Source organism: Macaca nemestrina, chromosome 11 (assembly GCF_043159975.1).
Source record: "Macaca nemestrina isolate mMacNem1 chromosome 11, mMacNem.hap1, whole genome shotgun sequence".
Lineage (NCBI taxonomy): Eukaryota > Metazoa > Chordata > Mammalia > Primates > Cercopithecidae > Macaca > Macaca nemestrina.
Genome location: NC_092135.1, coordinates 100,033,872 through 100,052,126, shown reverse-complemented (window position 1 = coordinate 100,052,126; position 18,255 = coordinate 100,033,872). Strand labels below are relative to the sequence as shown.

At 43.3% G+C, this 18,255-nt stretch overlaps 1 protein-coding gene, 1 long non-coding RNA gene and 1 other non-coding gene across 7 annotated transcripts in view; 1 reads left to right on the top strand and 2 right to left on the bottom strand.

The window, feature by feature from the left end:
• LOC105468082 (uncharacterized) overlaps positions 1–14,013 on the top strand; it is a 60,625-nt gene extending 46,612 nt beyond the window's left edge. Inside the window, exons 3-5 of one of the 2 annotated variants that reach the window (XR_979279.3) lie at positions 7,481–7,712; positions 9,405–9,502; positions 13,649–14,013. This is a non-coding gene — a long non-coding RNA (uncharacterized lncRNA). The remainder of the gene's footprint in view (positions 1–7,480; positions 7,713–9,404; positions 9,503–13,648) is intronic. The other variant, XR_979278.3, reaches the window with a different exon arrangement.
• Positions 1–15,960, bottom strand: part of LOC105468083 (KIAA2012 ortholog) — a 141,406-nt gene extending 125,446 nt beyond the window's left edge. For 2 of the 4 annotated variants that reach the window (XR_003015057.2, XM_024788601.2), the window contains exons 1-2: positions 15,504–15,959; positions 14,040–14,324 (exon numbers count right to left, since the gene is read on the bottom strand). Coding sequence is in view for 3 of the 4 variants with exons in the window: in XM_024788601.2 (XP_024644369.2) it covers positions 14,040–14,324; positions 15,504–15,587 (369 nt within the window). In the remaining variant the exon portion in view is untranslated. Of the gene's footprint in view, positions 1–14,039; positions 14,325–15,503 lie in introns of all 4 variants that reach the window. The other 2 variants (XM_011718042.2, XM_011718043.3) reach the window with 1 other exon arrangement.
• Positions 5,343–5,446, bottom strand: LOC112424385 (small nucleolar RNA U13). Its single transcript, XR_003015130.1, has one exon. It is a non-coding gene; the product is annotated as a small nucleolar RNA U13 (small nucleolar RNA).
• Positions 15,961–18,255: the final 2,295 nt, after the last annotated feature.

Genomic DNA, 18,255 nt, shown 5'->3' with positions numbered 1-18,255 from the left:
AAAGTATTTCTGATACATGGATACGATATGGGAGCAACAGATTTAAAGCTGCTACAGATTGAAGGGATGGGAAACAAGCACTGGAGAAAAGGGGATGATTAAGATGGATTGATAACTAATAAAATCACATCAAGTGAGTGCAAAATGTACAAGCGGCAGAGTGGGGAGGAGACAGCTTGTGAGAAAGCCTGGGAAAGTGCTCTAGATTTAGGGCTAGAGTGCATGGGTTCAAGGTTCAAGATAAAAGAAAGCGTGGCTTACTATTCAATTGACTTTACTCCTTAGGGACTCATGAATTAAATGAATGCTTAGAATTCAAACACAGAGCATCACCTGCTCCTTAATGTCTGGAAAGTTTATGTGGCAGGTACTTCAAGTGCAAAAACAGCCTAGAAATTCAGTCTCAGGCCGGGCGCGGTGGCTCAAGCCTGTAATCCCAGCACTTTGGGAGGCCGAGACGGGTGGATCACAAGGTCAGGAGATCGAGACCATCCTGGCTAACCCGGTGAAACCCCGTCTCTACTAAAAAATACAAAAAACTAGCCGGGCGAGGTGGCGGGCGCCTGTAGTCCCAGCTACTCAGGAGGCTGAGGCAGGAGAATGGCGTGAACCCGGGAGGCGGAGCTTGCAGTGAGCTGAGATCCGGCCACTGCACTCCAGCCTGGGTGACAGAGCGAGACCCCGTCTCAAAAAAAAAAAAAAAAAAAAAAAAAAAAGAAATTCAGTCTCATGTGGTCTTGAGGCTTTTCCCAGAGGACATGAAAGAAATAATTATAGAGAGGATGGTGGAAGCTAAATGACACTTTTACTCACTCAATTTTTTCATTCAGTCATACGCTAAATATTTGTTGGGTACTTTTTATATGCCAGACACTGTGTTGGGCCCTGAAATACGGAGCCATTAGACCAGAGGCCTTTTCTGGGTGAATTAGAACTTCATTTCTTTTCTGTGAATCTTTGCTTTGACTGACTTTCCTCTGAATGCAGTAAGGACCAGTCTCTTCCGAGATGCTGTGGTGGCCCCTGTGCGGATGGCATGATGTGCTATTTGAGTCTGGACAAGAACCCTTGTAGTTTCTCGTTAGTGGGCATTTCTTTTTCTTTTCTTTTCTTTTATTTCTTTTTTCTTTTTCTTTTTTTTTTTGAGAAAGAGTTTCGGTCTTTTGTCCAGGCTGGAGTGCAGTGGCATGATCTTGGCTCACTGCAACCTCTGCCTTCTGGTTTCAAGTGATTCTCCTGCCTCAGCCTCCTGAGTCGCTGGGATTACAGACACCCAATACTACACCTGGCTAATTTTTGTATTTTTAGTAGAGATGGGGTTTCACCATGTTGGCCATGGCTAGTCTCGAACTCTTCACATCATGATCTGCCTCCCAAAGTGCTGGGATTACAGAAGTGAGCCACTGCGCCCAGCCATTAGTGGGCATTTCTGAAGCACCAGCTTGGTTCTGAAGCTTTACTGAGAAGCTTGCACCATGGTGCAGGGAGTTGCCAAGAAGAGTTAGGGAATCCTAGACCAGGAATTTAGAGTATTTACATATATTTTTGCTTAGGGTTTGGAAGCTGATCTTGGTGTATTCATTTTCTATTGCTGTTGTTAACAAATTACTATACATTTAGTGGTTTAAACAACACACATGTGTTATTCTCGTATTGTTCTGAAGGTTAGAAGTTTGAAATGGGTCTCACTGGGCTAAAATCAAGGTGCTGACAGGTCTGAGTTCCTTCTAGAGGCTCTAGGGAAGAATCTGTTTCCCTGCCTTTTCCAGCTTCTAAAGGTCACCCCCAGCTTCATTGCTTGGCTTGTCACCCTTTCCTCCATCTTCAAAGGCAGCAACATTGAGCTGAGTCCTCCTCAGGCTGCCCTCTCTCTGATCATTCCTTCTGATTCCTTCTTCTGCTTTTAAGGACTCTTGTGCTTACCTTGGGCCCACCTGGATCATCCAAGATAATCTCCCCATTTCAAGGCCATCTCTTGAGGACAACCTTAATTCCATCTGCAACCTTGATTTCCCTTTGCCCTGTAACCTCACAGGTCCCAGGGATTAGGACAGAGATATCTTTGGCAGAACATCCTGTCTACCACATTCTCTTTACGTTTTTTTTCTAGTTTCTTGGTCTCTTTTAATAACTTCTCAAATTATGCCCGTGAAGTTGGTTAATAGTGTCCCATATCATTGGATAAACTGAAGCACTGAGGGATGCCCAAGGCCTGCTTAGGGTGACCGAAGAGACCAGTCAGGGTGAAATCGACTTACTCACTTCCAACCTGTTGAAGGATATTTTCAGTGGAAAACAGCAAAATATAAGAAAGCGTGCATAGTATAAATACAGCCTCACACAAGTATATCCTGTATATAGTCATGATGGAAAGACTGGAAGAAAATAGATGAAAAAGCTAATAATGGCAGTATTAGGGTGTTGGGCTTAAGACTACAAATAGTTCTTTCTTTTCTTTCTTTTTTTTTTTTAAATAAAATCAAGTTTTCAGTAATATAGTTAGATTATATTTCTAAATAGAAAACATGTTAAAAATTAATTAATTTTATGGCACCCACCCTCTTCTCATGCGTATTTCTTTAGTTCTTCCCTTAAGTTATCCTAGACCTAACCACCCACTCAAAAGTCACTCTAAAATATAAAAGGAGACAGAAGGGAGCCAGGAAGGGAGTTTCTGGAACAGGGAAATAAACATGACAGCAGGAGGCTGGCTACGGATGGTTTCAGACTGTTCAGGCCTGCCTGGGCTTTGCCAATCAACCCCAGCTTCGGGTTTCTTTTGCAATGAGTAATTAGTGTGCACAGGGTGGCCTGTTATCCACATTCCACCGTAAGCGCTGCCTTTAACGAGGGACTTGCTCTGGCCAGTTGCCTCTCCTGATGTATATCAGGTCTATGAATGCAGAGGCACGAAGGGCAATCCCGTGTACCTGTCCCTTCCCCCGCACTGGCTGTCCTGTCCACCTGCTGTAGTGCTGGCCGCTGAGGGTTTTCAGAGGATGGAAGGAGATGGTAGGGTTTGTGCTCCTGCCCAGCAGATATAGGGTGACAGGGCGCCAGAGTCCCTAGGAAGGCAATGAAGGCCCAGGCCCAGGCAGCCAGTTGCCATCATATTGCAGCGGGTGGCCCAGGCTTTGTGTGCAGGAATCAGCAGAATGGTGAAGAGAGAAGCCCCCAAATCCCAGAACTGGCAGGCACAGCCCTCCACAATTTGGCCCCACCCACATCCCCAGGTATATTTCCATCAGGCAGCCTGGGGGTGACCCTGACTTCCCCTGCCCTGCACCTTCTCCCCTAGAGGCCTCTGCTCACCTAAGCCTGGAAGGTCTCACCCTGCTTATCTTTACAAGACTCAGCTCAAATTCTACCTTCTCCAAGAAGCCGCTCTAGATTTTCCCCAGTAAGAAGCAGTCACACTCTCTGCCTTCTTTATTAGGAAATCATCATCTCGCTCCTCTCATGGACTGCCTTGTATCAAAATGTCACTGGGGCACAAATCTGCCTCTTTCACCAGATTGTGCACTCCTGGTGGGTAGAGGTTACGGCCCCCCCTGCCCACCCCCACCCCCATCCCCACCTTCCCCGGCCACATTCTTGTAACCAATATGTCATTAAACAATTTGCTGAGCATCTGCTATGTGTCAGGCACTGTTTTAGGCCCAGGGCAGTTCCTGACTACTCAGATGTTGGCTCGGTTGAATGGAAAAACCCAATAATGTCTGCATTTTACTGCTGACCACCTGTGCTCTGAGCTGCCTGCTCCAGCCAGAAGTCCTTCTCTCAGGAGGGGCACAGCTGGCATCTGCTCACCCTCAGCCAGGCTTGCTGGAGTCTGTGTTCTCTGGCAAAGGCCAAGCCTTAGAACAGGGTGACTGCCCATTGTTGCTGCACCTGTGCATGTGTGACTGGAGCCAGCCTTGGGGCTGCCAGGTGAGTGCCACTGGAGTAGAGGCGGGGGCAGGGCGGGAGGGGAGAGGGGCCACTTGCAGCGGTGCCTGGAAAGCATCCTCCATCCCCAGCCTGACTTTGATTAGCCTTGTGCAAACACTGCTGCTCTCAGCCAGCCCTTTCTCTGCAGGTTTAATTTCTGGGATTCTGTGCAAATGATAACTCTCTCTCCTGTCTATCTGCGGTGAGCATGTGTTCCTGGATACCAGGCCATAAAGAAGAGAGTCGTTAAGTGGTCTGAATTTTCTCATTAATGCAGTGCTGTAAGAAGGCTTTATACCTGACCAAACCATTCAGCATCAAAGATTTGACCAGCCATATGTCACAAATGTGAAGGTACAACTAGGATTGCTAGCAGCAAAAATTAGGCTCCAGGTCCTACAAGAGCTCCATCTGCCTGGATTTGAATCCTGTCTTGATGACTCACTAGCTGTGTGACCTTAGGGAAATTATTTGATTCACCTGTGCCTCAGTTTCTTTATCTGTCAAGTAAGGATGACAAAAGTACATACTTTACATGCAAAAAAAAAAAAAAAAAAAAGAAATTGGACTCTTACCGTACACCCTTTACAAAAGTTAATTCAAAATGGAGCAAAAACTCTTAGAAAAGTTTTCCCCTAGAGTTTACAACCATAGGGGAAAAGCTTCATGACACTGAGTTTGGCAATGAGTTTTTGAATATGATATCAAAAGAACAGGCAAAAAAGAAAAAAATAGATAAGTAGGACTTCATAAAAATTTACAACTTTTTTTTTTTTTTTTTTAAGACAGAGTCTGACTCTGTCACCCAGGCTGGAGTGCAGTGGCACGATCTTGGCTCACTGCAACCTCCACCTCCCGGGTTCAAGCAATTCTCCTGCCTCAGTCTCCCTACTTTTGTGCATCAAAGGACACTATCAACAGAGTGAAAAGGCAGGCAACCCATGGAGTGGGAGAAAATATTTGTAAATTTGTATCTGGTAAGAGATTAATATCCAGAATATCTCTCTTTGAGAGAGAGAGACAGAGACATGGTCTCAGTTTGTCACTCAGACTGGAGAGCAGTGGTGTGATCATGTCTCACTGTAGCCTCGATCTTTTGGGCTTAAGTGATCCTCCCGCCTCAGCCTCCCAGAGTGTTGGGATTACAGGCACGAACCAAGTATTCAGAATATCTAAGAACTCCTACAATTCAATGAAAAAAAAAAAAAACAAAAAACAAACAACCCACTTAAGAAAATAGGCAAAGGACTTGAATAGATATTTCTTCAGAAAAGATATACAAATGGCCAATACGAACATAAAAAGATGCTCAATGTCATTTATCACTAGGTAAATGCAAATCAAAACCACAATGAGATTCCACTTCACACTCACTAGAATGGCTATTATAAAATAAAGAAAAATTTTTTTCAGGTCAGACAGGTGATGTGTTGACATTGTAACAAGGTTCAGAGGGTGGCACATTCACATATGCATGTGAACACCCAATCATCATGCTTATGAATTACAAAACGATCTGGTTATTATCAAATAAAATGTTTAAGGCCGGGCGTAGTGGCTTATGCCTGTAATCCCAGCACTTTGGGAGGCTGAGGCGGGCAGATCACCTGAGGTCAGGAGTTTGAGACCAGCCAGACCAACATGGAGAAACCCTGTCTCTACTAAAAATACAAAATTAGCTGGTATGGTGGTGCATGCCTGTAATCCCAGCTACTAGGGAGGCTGAGGCAGGAGAATCGCTTGAACCTGGGAGGCGGAGGTTGCGGTGAGCCAAGATCACGCCATTGCACTCCAGCCTGGGCAACAAGAGCGAAATTCCGTCACAAAAAAAAAAAAAAAAATTGAAAGAAAACAGAAAGTAACAAGTATTGATGAGGATATGGAGAATCTGGAACTCTTGTGCACTGCTGGTGGGAATGTAGAATGGTGTAACTAACTGCTATAGGAAATCCTATGGTAGTTCCTCAAAGAATTAAAAATAGAATTACCGTATAATCCAAACAATTCCACTTCTGGGTATATACATAAAATAACTGAAAACAAGGACATGAGCAGATATTTGTACATCCATGTTTATAGGGCATTGTTCACAACAGCCAAAATGTGGAAGCAACTTAAGTGTCTGTTGATGGAAGAATGGAAAACAAGATGTGGTGTATACATACAAGGGAATATTACTCAGCTTTACAAAAGAAGGAAATTTGGATATATGCTACAACATGAATTCACTCTTCTAATGAGTGAAGACATTATGCTAAGTGAAACAAGTTAGCCACAGAGGATACAACTGTATGCTTTCACTTATATGAAGTTCTTAGAATAGTCAAATTCACAGAGACAACAGAAATATGGTTGCAGGAGCTGGTGGCAGAGGGAAATGGGGATTTACTATTTGATGGATATGGAGTTCAGTTTAGCCAAGTGGCAAAACTCCTGGAAATAGATGATGGTAATGATTGTACAACAATGTGAATATACTTACTGCCACCAAACTGTACACCTAAACATGGTTAAAATGGTAAATTTCATGTTATATATATTTCGCTATGATAAAAAAGGCATCTACCTTATTAACCTGTTGTGAGGATTAAGTGAGTTAATAAGTGTAAAGCACTTAGAATGGTACTGATATAATACTAAGTTCTACATAAGTGTTAGCCCTTTCTTTTTTTTTTTTTTTTTTTGAGACAGAGTTTCACTCTTTTTGCCCAGGCTGGAGTGCAATGGCGTGATCTCGGCTCACTGCAACCTCTGCCTCCCGGGTTCAAGCGATTCTCTTGCCTTAGCCTCCCGAGTAGCAGGGATTATAGGTGTGCACCACCACGCCTGGCTAATTTTTTGTGTGTTTTTAGTAGAGACGGGGTTTCTCCATGTTGGTCAGGCTGGTCTTGAACTTCTGACCTCAAGTGATCTGCCCGCCTTGGCCTCCCAAAGTGTTGGGATTACAGGCGTGAGCCACCATGCCTGGCCCCCGCCATTGTTATAAATATTCTGTTAGTTATACAAGGGAACAAATGAATGAAGTACATAAAACCTAGAGAAACAGGAGTGTACTGGATCATATATATAGCTTATTATAGAAATGCTACTTATCATCCAAATTAATTTTAATAAAAGTCTGATTTGCTCTCCTAGAATTACAAAGGGTTAGCTTAATGGATGTGTTGAAAGACTCAGGTCCACTTTTTAAACATACTGTTAAAGCTGGGGAGATGCTTCTTTTTCTCTGGGGCATGTGGAGTTTCCAAAATCAAGCCATCTAGGGGTTAAACATGGGGCTTTGGAGTCCGTTGTTGGGCTCCAATTCTAGCTTCACCACTTAGGTGTGTAATTTTGAGCAAACTAGTTAATGTCAAGCCCCAGGTTTCCTTCCTATAAAACAGAGGTAATGCTAGCACCTAGCTCTTAGGCTTGTGCAGATTGAATGAGGTTATACAGGTAAAGTGCCTGCCACACACTAAGCACTCAATAAGTTCAGCTGTTATTGACATTACCTTTGACCTCATAGTTGGAGTTGACCATGTTTCTCTCTGATCTTTCCTACTTCTAGGTTTGTTAAAGACTCCAAGTACAACGACTCAGGACCTGCTCCAATGGAGCACACTCAGAAAAAGGAGTGCAGGCAAATTGCTCTTTCTCCCCTTTGCTGCCTTGGTGCCTACTTAACACTGTTGACAGCCACCAGAGCACTTCCTACATTTTACCAACACCGTCAAACAAGTAGCAGGTTATTGATCGGGACTTGCAAGGAAACTTCACCTTCCTAATCTCTGGCTAAAAGGGTAACAGATAATTTATAATTCTCTCTCCTTTTCTATATTTTTCTAATTTATATAAAACCCCGATATTATTGTTAGAATGGGAAAAATAATTCAGAAGGCATATTTCTTACAGTATTTTCTACTTGATAAAATGGCTATCTGGGCTGGGTATGGTGACTCAGGCCTATAATCCCAGCACTTTGGGAGGCCCAGGCGGGAGGATCACCTGAGGTCAGGAGTTCGAGACCAGCCTGGGCAACATGCTAAAACCCTGTCTCTGCTAAAAATACAAAAATTAGCCAGGCATGGTGGCATGCACCTGTAATCCCTGCAACTCAGGAGGTTGAGGCATGAGGATCGCTTGAACCTGGGAGCGGGAGGTTGCAGTGAGCCAAGGTCACACCTCTGTACTCCAGCCTGGGTGACAGAGTGAGACTCTGTCTAAAAAAACAAAACAAAAAAAGGTAACCTAAAGGTTCCTTCGTGGGGGACATTGGCTGAAAATAGCAATGAAAGAGTTAAATGCCTTGAGTATTAACATGCGGGGAGAAATTAGGCAGTACAGAATGAGTGGTGACTATTCAGTGGAACAAGGCTGACAATACTTTTAAACTTAACCAAATTTATAATGAAGATGGTAGTAGCAATATAGTTGGCCCTCGCATCTGTGGGTTCCCCATTTGTAGGTTCAACCAACCATGGATCAAAAATATGTGGAAAAAAACAATTAATAATAGCAATATAGACCAGACGCAGCAACTCACATCTGTAATCCAATACTTTGGGAGGCTGAGGTGAGAGCATTGCTTGAGCCCAGGAGTATGAGACCAGCCTGGGCAACATAGCGAGATCCCATCTCTACAAAAAATTTTTAAAAAATTAGTTGAGTGTGGTGGCACATGTCTATAGTCCTAGCTGCTTGGGAGGCTGAGGCAGGAGGATTGCTTGAGCCTAGGAGTTTAAAGTTATAGTAAACTACAATCATGCCACTGAACTCTAGCCTGGGCAATAGAGCAAAACTCTGTCTCCACAAAAAAAAAAAAAAAAAAATATATATATATATATATATAAATAAAATACTAATAAGAACAATGCAGTATAACAACTATTTGCAAAGTATTTACACTATATTAGGTATTATAAGCAATCTAGAGATGATTCAAAGTATATGGTAGGGTATGTGTAGGTTATATGCAAATACCATGCCATTTTATATAAGGGAGTTAAGCATCCTCGGATTTTGGTATCTTCAGGGATTCCTGGAAGTAATCGTGGTCCTTGGTTTTGAAATCAAGGGGTATCCTGGAATCCTGCAGATACCGAGGGACAATTGTACAATGTTGGTTGAAATCTGCTATAGTTATCTAAATCCTGTTTGTCTCTCAATGGAACAGAGAAGTGGCATGTCCTGTGAACTGAATTTTAAAACACATTATTTTAGGTACATTATTTAATCAATGTCTCATTGTTGGTATTTATCCTACCCCAAATTATGATTACTTAGGTTTTATAGCTATTTGATGTCTCAATAATGGGAAGCCGAATAAATTAAAGGCCTCAAGAAGAATGGTTTCAACTTTAGAAATGCTAAACAAGATTTCATTCTGTTAAAAAACAACGAAAAACCAACCAAGCAACATATCTGTGTGTATCCAGAAGTCTAAGAATGCTGACCTCTGATTTCTTGACTTTACATTTATCTTTACCCATTAGGAGTTGGGCCATCAAGAAAGTTCAAGGGTGGATGTATGCTGAGCTATAAACTCCAGACGGGTTGCCACATGTGTGCTGTCAGATCCAAAGAGCTGGAGGTGCTGTGAGATGCTTTAAACCTTGACTTTCACCTTTCTGCAACAGGCCTCATTCTTACAGGTCTGGGTGGGGCCTGAGTCATGCAGGTTTCTTGATACACAGTCCAGCCAAGAACAGATCCTTCCGTCAGCAGCACTATTACTCTACCCCATTTTCCATCCTCACTTTGGCTCTTTGACTTTGAGTGTAGTGTTTTAAACTTTTGAACTATCGTATTTGGACAAAGAAATACTCACCCTAATGGACAGATGGTGTGGTTATTGGTGGACTCAATTTGCAGCACTTTTTGCCATTCCATTTTCCTCCCTGAAACCTCTCATCTTGATCTCTAGGGTCAACTGTCTACCTCTTTCAAAGCTATAGATTTTTATTTTATTTGTAAAATCCCATAGTTTAAAAAATATAATTGGTAGAAAGAAATGTATACATTAATATGTGGTTTATAATCCCACCACCCATGGTTTATGCCACAGTTGAAATTTGGGTGGATATCCTTTGGTGGATATATAATCAATTTTTTTTTTTGAGACAGAGTTTCACTCTTGTTGCCCAAACTGGAGTGCAATGGTGCCATCTCAGCTCACTGCAACTTCTGCCTCCCGGGTTCAAGCAATTCTCCTGCCTCAGTCTCCCGAGTAGCTGGGATTACAGGCGTGCGCCACATGCCCAGCTAAATTTTTGTATTTTTAGTAGAAACTGGGTTTCCCCATGTTAGCCAGGCTGGTCTCAAACTCCTGACCTCAGATGATCCACCCGCCTTGGCCTCCCAAACTGCTGGGATTACAGGTGTGGGCCACCACACCTGGTCAATAATCACTTTTTAAAAATCAGAATTATATTAGAGAGGTGATGTTTTCTATGTGGCCTAATCTCACATTCTGGTGCAGTGATTTACTTGGCTGTATAACTTTGAGTGAGTCACTCAAACTCTCTGTGCTTCTATTTCCTCACCTTTAAAGTGGATAATAATAGTACTTACTCCCAGGATTATTAGAAAGCATAAATGAGTTATACTTGGAAAGCACTTAGAATAGTGGCAAAAATACCATAACTACTCAAAAAAGGTTAATGAACATTGGTATTTTTATTATATGAATACATTTTTGTAATCTGCTTTTAAAAAATAAATTCTGAGTCAGGCATGGTGACTCACATCTGTAATCCCAGCACTTTGGGAGGCCGAGGTCGGTGGATTGCTTGAACCTAGGAGTTCGAGACCACTTGGGCAACAGAGCTAAACCCCATCTCTACAAAAATACAAAAAGTTGGCCTGGCATGGTGACATGAGGCAGCAGTCCCAGCTACCTGGGAGGCTGAGATGGGAGGATCACTTGAACCCGGGAGTTTGAGGCTGCAGTGTGCTGTGATGGTGCCACTGGCCACTGCATTCCAGCCTGGGTAACAGAGGAGACCCTGTCTCAAAACAAAACAAAAGAAAAACATTGTGTAGATTTTCTCATGTTATTCATGACTAACACATGACTTCATTGCTTGACCCAGGTCATTACATGATTTACCAGAGTTCATTTAATCAGTGTTCCATTGCTGGGCATACACTGTTTTCAGTGTTTTGCATGGTAAAGAACCCTGTAGTCCATGTTTTTCTGCATAAATCTTTGAACCTATATCTGATTATGTCCTAGGGCCAGCTCCTAAAAGTAAAATGTTGAATCAAAAGGTATCAGCCCCTTTTAGGCTTTGCCAAATTGTCCTCCAGAAATGTCATGTGAATTTATACTTCTAACATGTGAGACTGCTGTTTCCCTATAGCTGTCCTGGCACTGGGTATTATGATTTTAAAAGTTTCTTGCCAGGCTGTTGTTTTCATAGTCAGATGGTACTCTCTATTTTCCAAAGCTTCTGAGGCGTTTCTTTTCTTTTTTTAGAATAATTTTTATTATTTTTATTTTGATAGAAACAGGGTCTCACTATGTTGCCCAGGCTGGTCTTGAACTCCTGGGCTCAAGCAGTTCTCCTGCCTCTGCTTCCCAGAGTGCTGGATTACAGGTATGAGCCACTGCACCCGGTGTGTTCTTTTTCTTTAATTCTAAGTCCCTTTTGAGTTGCTTCCCCTCCTCTTTTAATCTACTATGTCCTTTAATCTTAAACTCCAGCGCTGTACTCTCCCATACGTTTTCTTTTCTCTAATTTCTTCACACCATTTCCCTCTGTTCATGTGGAGTTAGACTATATATTCTGTTTTGTACAGATATGAGCTATAAATTTAGAAGATGGATATCACAGGAAGATAGTAACTTCTTTGTTTCATTGACACCAAATATAACCAAAAATGAAACTGACCCAAACTGACTCATCTACTTTATAAACTAATAAGATATCTGTTACCTGATTTAGCCTTATAGACAAGCATCTGAAAACGATGGAAGGTATTCTTACTCTGGGCAGTAAGTTAGCCTATATATCACTCAGTGTCCAACCAAGAAAATAGAAACTAAGTAAACACAGAAGGAATTTAATTTAGGGAATTGGTTGTACAGTTGATTGGAGAGCTCAGAAGCCAAACAGATGGGGGCGGGGGGGCAACACTGAGATCAGTAACATCAGGAAGTCAGCACCACACTTAAGCTAGAAAGACAGAGGGAGGAGCTGGTGGGGTCATCTGGAGGAGTCGGGGGTCACAGTGGGCCTGTCTGTTGAGAGCTGTATCACAGAGGTAATGCAGATGCTTCTTTTCACCTGAGGCAGAGGGGGAAGGGAGAAATAATGTGGTCTTCCTCTTCTTATCCCTCTCCAATCTCTTTTCTGTGTCTCCCATTGGCAAATTCAACCAGAAGCCAGTGAACACAGATGTTTGCGGAATTGTATATAGCCTGTGGTCAACCTGCCTGCGATGCAGAGCAGAGCAGGGGAAGGGAACAGAGGGAATCTGAGACAAACAGGTCACGACCAGGCTCAATGACCACTGGAGTCCCTTCAAGTCCACAAACAACAGGGCAGAGTGCAAAGTATGCAGGCCCTAGTGAGGTAGGCAGTCCTGGATTTGAATTCTGGCTTTGTCATTTAGTAGCTCTCTGGCCTTGGGCAAATCACTTATCTACCCTGAGCTTTGGTTTCCTCATCTATAAAAGGAGGCAAGAAAAACTATATTGAACAGGGTCATTGTAAGGATTAAATAAAATAATATTTAGCTATAACGCAACAGTAAGCATTCAATAATTGGTTTTCTTTTATTCAAGAATTTATTATTTTTAAGGCAAAGATCATTGGGTATTCGGCCAAGGTCATCAAGCTTCTCTATTTTGAAAGATGAAAAGAGGGCAGAGGAGTTTTTTCTTTTGGAAGCTTTGCCTGGCATGGGGGTAGTGATAAATTGTCCAACAATGATTCTAGGAGATGATCTAAGAAACATTGAAAATATCATGCATGACCAAGTCATTTATTCCACAAACATTTGTGGGTACTCTTTCTGGAAATGATTTAGACATGGTCCCCAGATGGGAAGAGATGTTAATCCATCAGGAATGACAGACAGTCAAAGAGATAAATCTCAGTGCATGATGGTATGGGAATATTTGCAGAGGAGGGAGGCATGGTCTGTCTCTGCCTAGGCAAGTGGGAGAAGGCTTCAGTGAGGAGATGGTATTTAAGTTGTGTTTTGAAGGATGGGTGGGAGCTTGCCAGCTGTAGAAGTGTGTGCAAAAATGGAGAGTCATGACAGGGCACAGGTGTTGAAGAATGATGAGCTAATCACATGGGTGGGGCCTTATGGCATCCATGATTGAAGTGGTACAGGAACAGGTGGGAAATGTGGCTAGACATTGAGCAGAAAAGCCAGTGTGTGAAAGGCCTGATAGAAGAAGCTGATGACTATTTTGTGGGAATGAAAAGTCAGTAGACACTTTTAAATTAGGGAGTCACCCACCATTTCTAACCTAGAATTTTACAAAGTGACACATCTTCCCAGACTATCTTATGGCCTCAGCCAAAGGGCTGATGCATGCAATTATATAAAGCAGGGGCGAGGTGCACATCTCACAAGACGTTAGGAAGTATGAATCAGAAAAATGAGCACAGGCGTTTTCCCTCAATATTATATTCAGGATGGAAAAAGTCATTAACTTATCCTGCAGACGCTGAAGGGCTCAAGGTAAATATTTAAAATGTTCTCCCTCTCATTTCCACAGAGCCAAGAACATCAGAGGTGGGATGATGATGCTTGTGGCTACGAGACAGGATTTCAAGGATCCTGCTGAAACGTCTGCTGGCCTGAATCTGTCGGAATGCTGAAAAGGACTTTGTGTTACTCTAACTGAAAGGAAAACACAAAATGATGATAATGTAGCCCTTTATGCTTTTCAGAACCCTTTCACATACATTATTTCATTTAAACTTCGTGACAATGGTGTGCAGCAGATAGGGCTAGGAGTACAGTCAATCTCATTTTAGAGATGAAGAAACAGAGGTCTGAGAGTTTCATACCTTCCCCGGGTCCAAGAAGTTATTACCAAAGCTGCACCTGGGTTTCTAGACATGTTGCCAGCACCTTCCCCAAACCCGAGGGAGTACTCTGCCTACCTGTTGCCTTCCATATGCCAGGATGGCTTCTTGGAGGTCTTGAAGTGTGTGTAGTTCAAGATCCAGCTTCCTCCAGGGACCTTTGGGGCGGTAGAGGCCTTTTCTCCTCTCTTTGGGTGTCCATGCCGAAATGGCTAAACCTTCTGAGTAGAGGATCAGGGCACCCTTTCTAGTGCTGAAAGTTTTAGGGAGAAAGAGGCTCCAGGAGTGCTGGTTGGCATTGTTCTCGTCTTGAGGTTTGCTGACAGGAGCATAGTCTTCTGGGGACCTCCAGTTCAAGTAATCCTGCAATGAAAAGCAGCCACTTTGACGGAGCCACTGTGGAAGACTTTTCTATAGCAAATACTGCTTGTGCAAAGCCTCCGGCATTTTTGTGTTACTGATTTTCTCTGAATTGTTCACACAGTGTTATGGAACACAATTGCTCTTCTTAGCAACTGCCTTTTCTCTCCACATTTCAAAATTAGTGGAACCCAGGGCATGGTTCTATTTCACCCCATAAACTTTCAGGAGAGTCATGTATGACCAGAGGATTAACTTAGCTTGCGTGTAGGTTACAGGCCAGTTAAAGTTTCCTGGTATGCAAGTAAGCGATCAGAATTATTAAGGGCAGCAGATAACTTTGAAATTAGACCTGGACTAGCTGGCAGTTGAAATAGGAGCATTCCAAGCCACTACCACTTCAGCTGTACGTGGGGAGAATTTCTACACATTCCAGATGCTATGCAACATTACCTAATTTGGCTATTTAGGGGCCTATAAAGCGGTTACATATTTTGTAGGTAAGTAAATGCCATTGGCCATACAGGTCCTTTGAAACTTTATACGCCTTTTAACACAGCAAAGGTCAAATATCATGACAAAGTACCATGACAATGGAAATCTCTGTATGACCCCCAAATTTGCAAAGTATCCCCAATAGATTTCTTATTCCTGGCAGGATTCAGTGAAATAAAATTCTAGTATAACAGGGGAATTTTGCCACCTCTTTAAAATCTTCTAAAATGAGTGGTTTTTTTTCTTTTTGGCCTATATTAAATATGAGTCCTGTGGGTTGAATTCCAGAAAGTTCAAGGAAGCCATAGAAATGGCATGAACACACACAGCATTTCAACCGCAGAGCATGACTTCCAAAAACCAAACAACCATCAGCTTGCCTAGAACCCAGGTGGAAATTCTGGTCTTGCACCAAACCATCCAAATTCCAGACAATCTGGAATCTCCTTTGGTCCAAGCAAAGACAGCTATAAGGGGAAAGATGAGGGCCCCAGTGGCAATCTCGGTGTGTCAGGAAAACGGCGTTATTTTCTTGAGTTTCATAAAGGAGGAAGGACCATCTTCCAGTGACCCCGCCACCTCACTAACAACACAAACCAAGACACACATGGTTTACCTCCCAAGTGGAAACATAGAGCATTCCTCTCCCACCTCCAAAATGTGCCTTTCTTCAGCTGTGAGACTCACCTCTGGTTCAAAGTAGACTTCTAACTTCTGTTTGTCCTGGCCCAGCTTCCCGTGGCCCCGACTCAGGAGGGAGAGCGTGAACATGTTTGCCTCTGACCACCCCTTCTCAAGGGCAGTCCATCTTGGTTCTGAAGGCTGAAATCTGGTCACACCTCAAGATTTCCAGAGCTCACAGCAAGCCCAAGAAGACCACAAACACAGGGCCTTTTATTAAATACATTTTTCCCTCTCACAGCAGCTTCTTAATAACAACCAGTCACACAGTTTAGACAGTGTGTGTCTTTGTGGAGAGAAAAAATAAACCGCACAGCCAGCCTCCTCAAGCCCTGGATTGTCTACTCTCTGGGCGACCCGTCTCTCCCCTTCTCCTGAGCTCTTGTTGTCCCTTGGTCCCGGTGGCTCTGTTACCAGCCGTGTGCATCTACAGAGCTCGGCCACAGCACCATCCTTCTTGTCTCAGCGGAGGTTGTTTCCTGGTTGCTATGGCAGCACCGGGAAATGAAGTCCCTTAAACTAACCCAGGCAAGGCAGAGAGGTGCCGGGTGCAGTGTGCAGTCCTCGGGGATGGGGGTGGGGATCAAATGGACACTGAAGGGACCAGGCTCAGGTTGCAAGTCTCATTTGCACAGGGTGGGGGCCTTGTTGGGGTACTTTTTCTGTTATTGTTGTCATCTTGTTTTTAGAAAGCGTCTTTCCCTCTCTCCTGATATGTGAGCCTGTCACTGTCAACTAACCATTAACAGAGCCAGGGTGTCATCTAGGTCACCTAAAACCACCTGTGACTTTTTCCTTGGCTGAGCTCCATCATCCCCTTGACTGGACACGAGACCTCATTATGGTAGTTGCTGCTTTGCCTGAGCGGGAGACACTGGGATTCTCTAGCTTCCTTTGCATACTTGGTTTTCAACTGGGCAACCTATCCCCAGATGGGGGTGCTCTGGAAATGTGGGTGGGGGACATTTTGGTTGTTGCAATGATTGGGGGTCCTGCTGGCATTGAGCAAGCAGAGGCCCCAGATGCTAAATGTTCTACATTGCATGAAATTCCCACATAGTGATGAACTGTCCCACTAGAATGCCAGGAGCACCCGCTTTGAGAAGCACTGTGTAGCCTGGGATGCTTGGGTCTCTTTGGCAGTGACATTGTGACGAGCACAGACAGGAGGCAAGAGGGTCAGGAAACAAAAAGACCGCTTAGCTGGGGATCTAGGAACCTGCTCAAGCCTTGAAAAGCAAACTGCCTGTTAGTGGTCAGCTAAACTACCCTGGCAGTCTTGTGGGAGTGCCCCCTGCTGGCCTGTGTGAAGAAGCACAATGGGCTACAAGCCCACTTACCTTTTTGATCTTCTTATGTGGCACTTTCCCCTCCCCCTCCGACCCCCCCCCAACCAAGCTCAAGTCTCCTGAGAAAGAAATGGAGGTTCTGTTGTAAAATAAAATAGGATTTATTATGGGGAATCAAGACAGCGAATGAGTGAATGCAGAGGCTCGAAACAGAATTTAATCAAAACCACAATGAGAAACCACTTCCCACCTACTAAGATGGCTACTATTTAAAACAAAAACAAAAACAGAAAATAACAAGTATTGGTGAAAATATGGAGAAATTGAAAACCTTGTGCATTGCTGTTGGAAATGCAAAATGGCACAGCCTCTGTAGAAAATGGTATGATGGTTTCTAAGAAAATTAAACAGAATTACTGTGCCACCAGTAATTCCACTTCTGGGTCTGTATACCCAAAGGAAGTGAAAGCAGGGTCTCAAAGAGATATTTGTATACTCATATGCAGAGCAAAATTGTTTATAAGAGTCAAAAGGTGGAAGTAACTCAAGTGTCCATTGACAGATGAATGAATCAACAAAATGTAGCATATGCATACAATGTAGTATTATTCAGCCTTAAGAAGGAAGGAAATTCAGTCGGGCACCATGGCTCATGCCTGTAATCCCAGCACTTTGGGAGGCCGAGGCGGGCGGATCACCTGAGGTCAGGAGTTCGAGACCCAACTACTTGGGAGGCTGAGGCAGGAGAATCGCTTGAACCTGGGAAGTGGAGGTTGCAGTGAGCCGAGATCATGCCACTGCATTCCAGTCTGGGCAACAGAGTTGAGACTCCATCTCAAAAAAAAAAAAAAAAAAAAAAAGGAAGGAAATTCAGACACATGCTACAACATCCATAAACCTTGAAGACATTACCCTAAACAAAGTAAGCCAATCATGAAAGAACAAACATTGTATGATTTCACTTATGTGAAGTACCTAGAGTGGTCTGATTCATAGAGACAGAAGGTTGAATGGTGATTGATGGGCTGGCAGGGAGAGGGGAATGGAACATCACTGTGTAGTGGGTACAGAGTTTCAGTATGAGAAGATGAAAAAGTTCTAAAGCTGGATTCACAACAATATGAATATGCTTAACGTCAATGAACTGTAAACTTAAAAATGTTGAAATGGTCCACTTGAGCCAGTGCAGTGGCACACACCTGTAATCCCGGCTACTCTGGAGGCTGAGACAAGAAGATCCCTTGGGCCCACGAGTTTGAGATCAGCCTTAGTGACATTGTGAGATCTCATCTCTAAAACGAAAATAAATTTATGTTACATATATTTTACTACAATTAAAATTTTTTTCTGGCTGGCTGTGGTGACTCATGCCTGTAATCCCAGCACTTTGGGAGGCCAAGGCAGGTGGATCACTTGAGGTCAGGAGTTTGAGAACAGCCTGCCCAACATGGTGAAACCCCGTCTCTACT